General features: G+C 35.6%; 1 protein-coding gene across 1 annotated transcript in view; it reads left to right on the top strand.

The window, feature by feature from the left end:
• SBF2 (SET binding factor 2) overlaps window positions 1-12,911 on the top strand; it is a 452,940-nt gene that overhangs the window by 208,579 nt on the left and 231,450 nt on the right. The window contains 3 exon segments of the mRNA XM_040630773.1: window positions 7,470-7,592; window positions 8,879-8,989; window positions 11,079-11,184. Of these exon segments, the coding sequence (XP_040486707.1) occupies window positions 7,470-7,592; window positions 8,879-8,989; window positions 11,079-11,184 (340 nt within the window).

Genomic DNA, 12,911 nt, shown 5'->3' with positions numbered 1-12,911 from the left:
GACACCATTTTTCCCCTATAGATATTTTAGTATTCATCTCTAACTGATAAGTGCTTTTTTACATATCAATCTACCATTATAATATTTAACAAAATTAATTCTAATTTTGAATAGTTCCTTAATATCATCTGATATCCAACTTATTGTCTCAAAACTGTCTCGGTTTATTTAAATCAGAATCCAGATAAGGTATACACATTGTAATGTTGATATTTCTTAAATTTCTTCTGTAACAGTCCCACTCTTGGGGGTGGTGGAGAAATTGGGTCATTTGTCCTATGGAATGCCCTATATTCTAGATTTGGCTGATTAATTCCCCATATTATTATTTAGCTTGTACCTCTATTTGGCATTTTTTCCGTAAAGTGATAATTAGATCTAGAGGCTTGATGAGATTCACATTGAATTTTTAAAGCCAGGCTACTTCAAAGATTGTGCAGTACTTCCTATTTTATCATATCAGGAGGAACTTAATTTCTAGTTGCTCTATTTTTAGTAATGTTAAGATGGATTTGTGGGTTTGGGGTAGTGCCATCCTTCACTTAATGGTTTTAGTATCTATTGATGATCATTGCCTAAATACATTATTTCAGTAGGAATTGCAAAAAGGTAATTTCCTCATTGTTATTCCTTTTGTATTTATTAACTGAATGAAATTCATCTACAAAATAGAACTTTTATCAACTACACTTTGATATAAAAGACAGTAAATTTAATTACTTAACTCTTTTTTAAAAAAATGTTCAGAATAGTAGATTAGTACCCTAGCAATCGTCACTAGTGACCACTTAAAAAAATTGTCATTATGGACTCATGCATTTTTGTGTGTTTGAGGAGTTCCAATCAACTACAATTTTTATTCATTTTGATTCTGTTATTCCTTGACACAAGAAGATGAATAGGCTCATTTTGTGCATTCTTCTGACCCAGATATAGAACGTCATTTCTCTAAGGAGTTCTGGTTTCCTTTACTGGAATATAGTATTTAATAAAATTTTTATTGTATAAATGAATTAATTAACACTGATATGATGCTTAGTACAGTATAGAGTATATGTTAGTTGTTATTTTCTTTTATATTTTCATGTTAATTAGTCTTCAGCGGTGGTTCTCAGAGTGTGATCCCTGAACCAGCAGTATCAGCATCACTGGGGAACTTGTTAGAAATGTAAATTCCCACCTCAGACCTACTGAATCAGAAACGCTAGGGATGGGACTTAGAAATCTGTTTTAACAAGCCCTGCATGGTTTGATACACACCAAAGTTTGAGAACTGCTGATCAAGAGTAGATGTTCCTAACTCATTTAGTGAGAAGGGACCACAGATATGCTAAATATTTTCCTGGGGTAGCTGTGCAGTACCCTAGCTCCCAGCAGCCTTGTCTGTTTTCTCATCTCTTCAAATCTTACCATATGAAATATGAGAATTCATGAAACAGATACCAACTAGAATAATCTATGAAATAAGTATTCTGTTTACCTAGCCTTCTAAGGATATAGAACCTATGAACATAAACACACATTTTGTATTTTAAACTAGCTATGACAGCCTTTCCCAGTATGTATTCCACAGGGCACTCACCAGGTCCTCTAAATGTTCTGTAATGAGGGTTCACTGTCCAATAAGTTTAGGAAATACTTTATATCTCCTTTGCTTGGCATTGCACAAACAATATTTGCATATCAAAGTCTGAGAAATCCTACAGTAAAGAAACCTGTTTAACTTGGCTTTAACTTACGTTTCAAAAATTCTTTGATTAGAAGACCTTTTTTCTAAGTAGTATTTATTAGCTTTCAGCAGAAAACACTTTGGGAAATGCTGCCTTAGTATATCTTAAAAGAATAATAATTTATGGACTATGTGCCACTTAAAAATAGGAAGCTTTCTGGAAAGGTGAAAATACAGTAGCTCTACGAATGAAGTTGTTCTGCCTTCAGAATACTGTAGAACCCAGGAGCTGCTGAGGGGGAAATATCTGGATATTGTCTTTGCTAAGGGTAAATTCAACGCTGAACTGAAGCCTAGTGGCCTGATTTGTCTGAAGGCTTGTTATCCTAATACATGTATTTCTCGTGTAGTCATTATTTTCCAGACCAATGCAAGGAAAAACCAGGTTTTATCATGTGGACGTGTCAACATGATTAACAAGAAACAAAGTAGCTTTTCAGGGAGAATTATAGACCTTACAAAATTTGTAACTACTTAGACTCTTTTATTTGCAATATTGGAAAATTTTAAAGTCCTTAAATTGCATAACTGAGGCAATTTTATATAGTGGTGCACTGTAATAAATTGCTTATATTTCAAAAGGGTAATTAGAACTGGCAATTTTTTACTTATTTAATTCCTTTTATCCTCTTTTTTTGAAGACTATATTTATTTATTTGAGAGAGGGAGAGAGAGCATGAGCTGGGGGGAGGGGCAGAGGGAGAGGGAGATACAGGCTCCATCCCAGGACCCTGGGATCATGACCTGAACCGAAGGCAGACGCTTAACCGACTGAGCCGCCCAGGCTCCCTCCTTTCATCGTCCTTTTGTAACCAGAATGTTTAAAGAAATATTGTAAGAAGAGTTTTACTATAAAATAGCATTGTTGAAAATGAGCTTGGCACAGAGATGATATTGGATTCAACAAGTCTTTTCAAAGTAGAAAAGACAGGAATCAAGTATCAAAAATGCAACAAAGATGAGGTTGACAGATTCAACCTGAGTGACAGGACGAACTTCCTGAATATTATGCCTATTGAGTCAGCCCATAAAATCAGTAATCTAATAATTCTTAGCATTTTTGTCTCAGGATATGTTTAAAGGGCAATAGCATTTTTGGGGCAGATTGATATGGTGAGTACTAACTTACCCCATATTATTGAAGCACGGAGACCGCAACCTACATAGTATGTAAACTGCACTGAAGCTGAAAATTCCACTAGCGCGTGTAGTCCATAGTAATAATGGGGGAAAAAACTCTAAATGGGCGAGTTGTGGCATGTGCTTGTGATAGGTACAAGGGATAAGGTGATTGTGAGACAATTCAGTGAAGAGTGTCTAAGATAAACTTATATCTTAAAAAAAAGATAAATTTGTATTCCTAATGGGACCTACTAGAATTAGGAATAATCTTAGGTTAGAAAAAGGTTTGCAGATGTTGTTTGGTGAGATAAAATATGTGAAAATGTTTTCTGCTATAAAATATTAAATTTCCGGGCTCCTGGGTGGCGCAGTCCATTAAGTATCTGCTTTCAGCTCAGGTCATGATCCCGGGGTCCTGGGATCGAGCCCCATGTCAGGCTCCCTGCTCAGTGGGAGCCTGCTTCTCCCTCTCCTTCTGCCGCTTGTGTTCTCTCACTTGCTCATTCGCTCTCTCAAATGAATAAATAAAATCTTTTAAAAAATTAAATTTCAAAGCATTATTATAACATCTATTACATTCATAGCCTATGTTTTACATTTCCTCCTTGTTTTAAGTTTCTCATATCTTTTCAATATGTGAAAATCTGTCATTGTGAAACACAAACCAAGTAAAGCCAGTATCATTACATAATTGTTACAGAGAAGCTGTTCTAGCAGGTAGAGAGAAGAGGCAGTATTCCCTTAAATGATAAATAATTTATAGTAAAATTTTTTTCATAGGAAATTTTATTATCAAAAATACCACATTACTATCTCCTGGAACAAACGTTATTTTAACCAGCAGTTTTTGGATTTAAAAGCAATTTTTTTTTATCATAGTACTACATTTTGCTTTGAAAGGAGGAGTATGAATTTTCTCTAAACTTGTGACATTGTATTCTTGTAGGAGAGCCATTGGAATTAAGAATAATAACATCTTGTGATTTATAGTACTTTTACCAAGTAAAAGCCTCTGTAATCAAAAGTGATGTAAATAAAAATGGAATTGCTTTTACTTAATACTGATTTACATTATATTTGACCCTTTTTCTTTTTTGTTAATGACTATTTCATTTAATGAATAGTCAGATAAAGAATAGCTTTAAGAAATGACCAATGCAGAGCGCCTGGGTGGCTCAGTCAGTTAAGCGTCTGCCTTTGGTTCAGGTCACGATCTCGGGATCCTGGGATGGAGCCCCACGTTGGACTCCCTTCTCTGTGAGGAGTCTGCTTTTCCCTCTGCCTCTCCCTCCCAACTCGTGCTCTCTCTCTCTCTCTCAAATAAATAAATAAAATCTTAAAAAAAAAAGAAAAGAAATGACCAATGCATTCTATTTTGTGTTTTGGTCAAAGTAGGTTAATAGTCATTTGTTTGAAATGGTTATCTCCTTAGTCAAGCTGGCTTCTAATGGTACTCTGGGGCATTTATCACAGTCTCATAAAATGGATAGCTTTATCTCTTTGAGGAATTGTAGTCATTCTTTTGTCATTTCAGATTTGTTAGTAATCCATGAAGACTATGATTCATTATGTGTGGAAATCTTAGCAAATGCATATTCATCACATTTTTATTATTTCTGAGGATTTCAGAAACCAACCTTTTAGCTTTTGCTTTGTAACAAATGAAAATCTTTCAAGAGCATAGGGACCTTATGACACATATAAAAAGTAAACAGATAGTTCCCTTCGGATATGTGCATTCCATAGACATCTAATACTTGGTTATATTTCACTCTACTGGAAAATATACGGGCTCCAAAGAACATAGAAAATATAGTTCTTGGCCTCTATAAGTGGGGGGAAAAGATTTCCCTTAGTAAAATACCCAGAAAGCTATTCCAAGAAAATTCATTCCTGCGTGGTATACAGTGAACAAATAGAAAGTATCAACCATGTGCCCAGCTCTTGTTTTAGGAACTGGGAAATTACCAGTGAGCAAGATAGAAATCCTGGTCTTTATGGAGCATATTCTAATGGAAAAGACAGACAAACAAAAAACAAGATAAGTGAAATGGGTCGTATGTTGGATGGTAACAAGTGCCATGGAGAAAGATAAAGCAGGGAAAGAGAATAGGGAATGTTAGGGAATTGCAATTTTATTTTATTACTTTATTATTTTTAAAAGATTTTTATTTATTTATTTGAGAGAGCAAACTAGAGAGAGAGAGCAAGCACAAACATGAGCGGGGGGAGGGGCAGAGGGAGAAGAAGACTCAGGCGGAGAAGGAGCCCGATGTGGGGCTCGATGCAGGGCTCGATGCAGGGCTAAATCCCAGGACCCCGAGATTATGACTTGAGCCAAAGGCAGATGCTTGACCGACTGAGCCACCCAGATGCCCTGGAATTGTAATTTTAAATAGGGTGCCTGCAAAGGCTTAATAGCAGAAGTCACTTGAATGAAGACCTAACGGAAATGAGGGAATTCATCATTAGAATATCCGTGAAAAGAGTATTCTAGGGAAAGGAATAACCAACAGTGCTTAAGACCCTTAGCTGGGAGCATGTCCAGCACATTTGAGAGCAACAAGGAAGTGGGGCTAAAGAGGAATAGGAGAGACTGAAAGAAGCTGTTAAAATGGTCCAGATAAGCAAGCAATGATGGTGGCTCACAGTGTTGTGGAGGAGTGGACATGGTCAGCAGCCAGGATTTGCTGACAGTGTTTTTTTTTTAATAATTTTTATTTTGTTATGTTAGTCACCATACAGTACATCCCCAGTTTTTGATGCAATGTTCCATGATTCATTATTTGCATATAACACCCAGTGCACCATGCAATATCTGCCCTCCTTAATACCCATCACCGGCCTATCCCATTCCCCCACCCCGCTCCCCTCGGAAGCCCTCAGTTTGTTTCCCAGAGTCCACAGTCTCTCATGGTTCATTTTTCCTTCTGTTTACCCCCCCTTCATTCTTCCCTTCCTTCTCCTACCGATCTTCCTACTTCTTATGTTCCGTAAATGAGTGAAACCATATGATAATTGTCTTTCTCTGCTTGACTTATTTCACTTAGCATAAACTCCTCTAGTCCCGTCCATGTTGCTGCAAATGTTGTGTAAATGTTCTTTCTGATGACTGAGTAATATTCCATTGTATATATGGACCACAACTTCTTAATCCAGTCATCTGTTGAAGGGCATCTCGGCTCCTTCCACAATTTGGCTATTGTGGACATTGCTGCTATGAACACTGGGGTGCATGTGGCCCTTCTCTTCACTACGTCTGTATCTTTGGGGTAAATACCCAGTAGTGCAATTGCTGGATCATGAAAGAGAGAGGAATCAGAGTTTTTGATCTGCGAAATGGAAAGAGGATTTCCAGGAATGAGATGGAAAATACTGTAGGAGGAATGGAGTTCCGGGAGAAAGAATGGAGCTATGTTCTGGACATGTTTAAGATACCTGTTAGTCATCTAAGTGGAACTGTCAAGCAGGCAGTTGTAAATGGCATTTTGTGGCATTCTGATAAGAGGTTTGGTGGGAGAAATGAGTTTGAAGATTTATGATATGTTGGAGAACTGTGCTGAGAAGTAAGACCAGGAGAAAAACTAGTAAAGGAAAGGCTTCAGGAAGGAAGATCGACTTTTGAGCTGGAACTCTGATTAATGGAAAAGAAAGAAAAGAGGATACTAGTTAGGGAAAATGTCCTGACATCTTAGAATATCGTATAGAGATAAATCTGAATGCTTTACTACCTTGTCTTTTTTTTTTTTACATTAAAAGTTTTATAGTGTAACATAAAGTATTATGGAACAGTTAAGTACACAGGAAATATTTGTTGACAAATAAATGAGAATAATAGTTTTCAAAGCTTATTTCGTTAATCAGTATTTTTAGTCATTGAAATATAGGGTATTTTTTATTATAGGTGTTTTCATTGTGCTAAAAAATACATCACATAAGATTTACCATTTGAACCATTATTAAGTGTACAGTTCAGTGGCAGTAAGTATATTCTGAAACTTAGTTTTGTATATAAAGATATTTTCTCTTCTCAAAAAAATCAACATTGTTGCTTATGAGCAAAAGGAATTTAGAGCCAATTGGGCTTTATTTCTAAGAGCATTGATTATTCTGTAAGTCTTAGAATCCTAAATGATCATCACTTTTGTTTGAAATATTAGGACAAGTAGGAAAAAAAAATTAGTATCTTACTTCTAAAACAGATCTTTTCTCTCCTTAAAAACTGACTTTCCATTGAAGTGAGTGTCATTTTTAGTTGTTTGGGTCACTGTTTAAAATAATTTGAATGTGTTTTCTTTACCTTTGATTACTGGTACCTTCCTTAGAAACCAAATGCTCCCATAAAGTTGTGGTGTGTATCTGCAGTATAAGGAGCTTTTCAAAAGTGAAATAAGCATGTCTTCGTTTATAATTGTTTTGCCTATTTACTTGCTTCTCAGATCCCTGTCAAAGTATGTGTCTTTGTTTTTAGTTTGAGTTTTGTAAATTATATTATAAATTGTATTTTAGAATTGATTTTGAATTTTCTAAATTTTATGGAAATGTGTGATGTGTCTATTTTTTGTGAGTTATAAACCTAGGAAATTCTGTCTGTTGATTACAGTGCATCTTTTTCTAGGGAACAAAGAAGGAAGAGATTGAAGGTGAAGTGGAAGTGTCTGGTTTAATTCAGCCCGCAGAAGTGTTTGCTCCCAAGAGCCTGGTGTTGGTATCCAGATTGGATTATCCAGAAATTTTTAGGGTAAGGAACTCATAGTTGTCATTATTGATTTGTATTATTGTATGAATCTGTTTTGAGTAAAACATGGTAACAAGATTTTGTATTTAAAATGTCTTTAAGTTGATTTAGGGATTCACCAATAAAATAAATTTAGTGTGAACTGAAAAAATGTGTTCATGTTGGATGAAATAAATACCTAAGTTAATGTGACTATTCAAACTTATAAGGATATAGTGTTTGCTTTAAAGTAGATCCCATGGCTACTGACTCCAAAATTTATTAATCTAAAAGAAATTATTTGATTGCCTGTAGCAAATTTAAAATGCACTAGTAGTGTAACAACTTTGTCTATTTTTATTTATCTTCTTTTGAGGAATACCAGGCTCAAGTAAATAGAATGGATATTTGCAATTTCAAATAGTTGTGATTGCCAACGTTGCTTTAAAATATTGTTTGCTTCCAGATATTTTCCTTTTTGAGACACTCCGAATTTTCAAATGCAAGAAAAAAATTTTATTTAGTTATAAATACATTTAAGCTTTGAAAGAAGAGGGCTTATTTTTCTTATTTCAGTTGCTACCTTTAGTAATAGTAATGTTGATTATTATCCAAAGTCACAGATCTCTTTGGAAAGTATAAAATATACCTTAACATTTCCCAAGGACTTGGAAATTTCTGGAAAACTTTTCCATATTGTTGAGATTATATATATTCTAGAAAATTAACTTCATGTCAAGATTTCAATAATAATGGGTAACTTCTAACAAATACTAATTTTTTAGAGTCAGAAATTTTAATAAGCTGAAGCATTCATAAAGATTGCATTTTGTCTTCCATTTTACCACCTACCTTCTTCTGAGTTTGAAGTGTTTATCATATCTTGTCTCTATTTTGCTAACCTCTGTAATAATTCACAAAATTTTTCTGTGTAACAAATGTTCTGAATCTCAAAAATGTGAAATTTCTAAATTGTTATCTTGAAATTTAGAGTTTTGCAAAGTAAGAGACAGAACAGTTTTAAAGCCCTACAAATTTGCTAACGTGGTTATCTGAGCACACGCACCTGTTTTACAAATTATGGATTTCTGCTTTTTATAAACTCATCTCAAAGGCTCATTTAGAGCTTCTGGTTAAGGAAGAAAATTTAATAAACTTAATAACATTTGCTACTTAAAATTTATTCTGTGGTCGTTATAGAATATACTTTACTGGCTTCAAAGGGAAGTTTGCTAGGAGCAGATGTCCCAGCAATTTATTTTCAGTGCTTGCTTTTTCCATGAAAAAGCTACGTGCATCTCTCTTTGCAGGCTTGCCTAGGTCTGATCTATACTGTGTACGTGGACAGTCTGAACGTCTCCTTGGAAAGCCTCATCGCAAACCTGTGCGCATGCCTTGTCCCAGCCGCGGGAGGGTCTCAGGTAAATAGAATAAGGGAGGTGAAGAGGGCCTGTTCCTCTTCTCTTCTCCTCCAGTTAATTTAATTTATGAAGAAAAGGAAAAAAAAGGGATTCTTTAAATATTTTCGTTTTAGAAGATCTTAGTTAAGCATTGTCCCTGTGGTCTGCCTCCTAGAGACCCAAGATTCCATTCTTTGCTTAGGTCATGAGGTTAATTTTAACTCAGGGTTCACCTTTCACATAGCATAATTAGAAGTCATATTTTGTGTAACTTGAACTCTAGTTTACATTTTCTTGGAAATATACTTTTTTAAGCTGAACATTTAAAATGCATTCTTTCCGCCTTTCTTACTCCTCTATGTAGTTATGGCTCATTTTATTAACATATCAAAAAATTTTTGAGTGATAAAAATTGGGAGATAACATTAAGAAAACTCTCAAAACAATTCTTTGTAGCACTTATAATTATTTCTGAAAAGCTTTGTTTGTTTATGCATTTCCCTGCGTAACAGCAACTATACGTGACCCTAAAGCCGTTTTCTGTGTTTGCGGTCTTTCATAGACCAGCTTGCATGACGCTTTGAAAGAAGGGGGCTTATTTTTCTAATTTCAGTTGCTACCTTTAGCAGGAATAATGTTGATGGTCATCCAGAACCACGGATCTTTTCCCAAAAGTGTAACCTATCCCTTAAAATTTCCCAAGGACTTTGTTACATATATTTAGCCTTAAAGAAGGACATTAAATTCTTTTACTGAAATAAAACTTTCTCAAAGTGGTCATGGGTTTTTCATCCTGTTTGTCTAAAGATTTTCATTTTTGTCTCTGAAGTAGAAAAATAAGAACCTCAGCTTCTATGTCTCAGTGTTTCTAGGGGACCATACTTTAAAAAAAAAAAAAAAAAAGAGTCTTCTCCTTAAGTCCTAAAACTGATTAGTTGATCATTTATTTTGCTTATTCTTGTGTAATACTGTAGAAAAGGACAGTCCTCTAAAAATTCCATTGTTTATCCTACTCAGTCTGACAGAGAAGATACTTCCAGTGAAACTGACACCTATTTTCTTTGCCCTTTGCCTTTTTTTTTTTTTTAAAGATTTTATTTATTTATTGGATGGTTAGAGAGACAGCCAGCGAGAGAAGGAACACAAGCAGGGGGAGTGGGAGAGGAAGAAGCAGGCTCATAGCGGAGGAGCCTGATGTGGGGCTCGATCCCAGGACCCTGGGATCACGCCCTGAGCCGAAGGCAGACGCTTAATGACTGCGCCACCCGGGCGCCCCTGCCCTTTGCCTTTTAACTGTCTTTTGTCTTAACCTGGTATCTTCTGTTACTCTTTAGTTTTTATTCCCTTTTTTTCCTCCTGCTCCCTCCTCCCTCAATCTTCTCTCTCTACTCCAAGGGCAGGATATAAAATGTGAGTTTGGTCACAAATGGACCTAAACTTGAAAGCAGTGGAATTGTTTCATGGACCTTTATCATGATGGGATTTATGCTGACTTTATTTTGTTAATTTATTTTTTAATTTAAAAAACTTTTTATTGGGACATCTGGGTGGCTCAGTTGGTTAAGTGTCTGCCTTTGGCTCAGGTCATGATCCCATGGTCCTGAGCTCGAGTCTCACATCAGGCTCCTTGCTCAGGGGGAAGCCTGCTTCTCCCTCTGCTTGCCACAGCTCCTGCTTGTGCGCGCTCTCTCTCTCTCTGACAAATAAGTAAAAAAATAATAAAAAAATAAAAAAGTTTTAATTAAATATTACATATGTGGTTCATGACATATAATTGGCATAAAATGTTGACTTTAACATTTTATTATTTTTTAGGTGAGTATGATTGTCAATGATTTTTGTATCTCATCGTTTATTAAATTTCATCTTTCCAATTACTAAATTTTCTTGTACCATTTTCATTTGGGCACAGTGTAACTTGAATGTTTTCAGTTACATTATTATTCCCGGCATATGCTAATTGGATAGAGGGTTATCACCAACTCTAATTTGAGCTTCAAAAAATGTTTTAAAAAACTGAACTTGAAGGGATTTTTTTTTTTTTGTCTTAGGAAAATGTCTGGAAAAAAAAGCATTTATGTTTCTGTGTGTGTTTTTCCTCGTTCTGCAGAAGCTGTTTTCCTTGGGTGCAGGAGATAGACAGCTGATCCAGACTCCTTTGCATGACAGTCTTCCTGTCACAGGCACTAGTGTGGCTCTCCTGTTTCAGCAGTTGGGTATGTGTTTTCTCCCATTGTCAGTGTCCTCTTGTGGATTTATTTTAAGCTCACATCACCTGACATGAATCAAGAAAATAAAAAACTAATGATTAAATATCTGATATATAAAATATATAATTATGTAGGTCCTAATCTTAAACGGTACTTACTCTTTTTAAAAAATGTTTAACTCTGGCCTCTTTTGCTCTGGAGTCAATTAGACCTATAGAAAATAGGCAGCTTTTCTTTATGCTTTAAAAGATGAATAGATAGTATATTTTGCTTTTCCTTAGATGAATTACTTTTGTAGAAACCTCATAAGATGGAACAAAAAGTCCTGTCCTTCTAATCCATGATCTGGATCAGAACTTAATCTCCAGTTTTCTAGCAGTGAAAAGGCTGAAGAATTGCAGGGACGACACCAGAAAGCGCACTCTGTCCATCGGACGGCTTGTACTTCATTTAAGGGATCGTGTAACTCTAAAGCGAAGATGTCTCTGATCAGGGCTACTAGAGATTCCATTTACTTTACCTCTTACTTGTCCTTTGGATGTGCCTGCATATGAGCGTCCCATTCTCTTTGGTTCAGTCTTTGTCAGTGTTCTCCGTCTGTCTCCTTCCCTTCTAGGGCTCATATTCTTCTTCATAGAATTATTAGTTCCTTACACAAAACTTCTGCCCTCTTGTTTCCCTTCTGTCTCATGTTGAATTTTGCTTCTAGCTCAGCTCTCTAATTTGTCACTCCTTTTTCATTAATGGCCCCATCCTTATTCTTCTGCTGTGACTTCAATTGTCAAATTTAGAAAGCCTCAGAAGAAATTAATGTAAATATACGGAGTTTTATAGTATCTTAATAAAGATTAATGGTGATACCAATCCCAAAGTAGTTTTTCCCCTATTACATCTGCTTCCCCTCAGGAGTTCACACATTAAAAAAATTACCTATCCCTTCTTCTCTCCCCTCTGAAATTTCTACTACTCACTGAGTCATTTTATTTTTTTATTTTTTATTTTTTTAAAGATTTTATTTATTTATTCGACAGAGATAGAGACAGCCAGCGAGAGAGGGGACACAAGCAGGGGGAGCGGAAGAGGAAGAAGCAGGCTCATAGTGGAGGAGCCTGATGTGGGGCTCGATCCCGTAACGCTGGGATCACGCCCTGAGCCGAAGGCAGACGCTTAACCGCTGTGCCACCCAGGCGCCCCTCACTGAGTCATTTTAACTAAGTCCTAATTTAATTAAAGCTATTTTTTTCTTAATATGTGAAATAGATAATCTGTCTCTCGTGGTACTTAGTTCCCTAAAGAATATCTTGTTGATTAAATACTCTTTTCATAAACTTTTAGAAATAATTTTAGGGAGTTCATGTGTTATCTGCAACCTGTCCGTGGTCCCTACTAACCATTAACTTAGTTGATTTTAACCAACCACTATTCATGTGACATTTTTACTTTTAGAAGAGGCTATATACCCCATACAAGGGTCAGTCAAAACAAAGATTTACCATTAAGAGGAACAGAAAAATAATGACACAAATAAAATAATCTACGTTTTATCTTAATGCATGCTTTATAAGCCTGTTATGTTTTTGAGTTTTTACAATGATTTGACAAGGGGGAGGGAAGGGATGTTACTGGCATTTAGTGCCCAGTACTAGGAATATTAAACATCCCTCATGCATGATGTATGTATCAGAAGAGTTTTTTTTTTTTTTTTTTTTTTTTTTTTTAAAGATTTTTTTTTT

The sequence above is a fragment of the Ursus maritimus genome, unplaced genomic scaffold, assembly GCF_017311325.1.
Source record: "Ursus maritimus isolate PB19 unplaced genomic scaffold, ASM1731132v1 scaffold_16, whole genome shotgun sequence".
NCBI lineage: Eukaryota > Metazoa > Chordata > Mammalia > Carnivora > Ursidae > Ursus > Ursus maritimus.
Note: the sequence above shows the minus strand (reverse complement) of the source record. Positions and strands in the feature narration are given on the sequence as shown.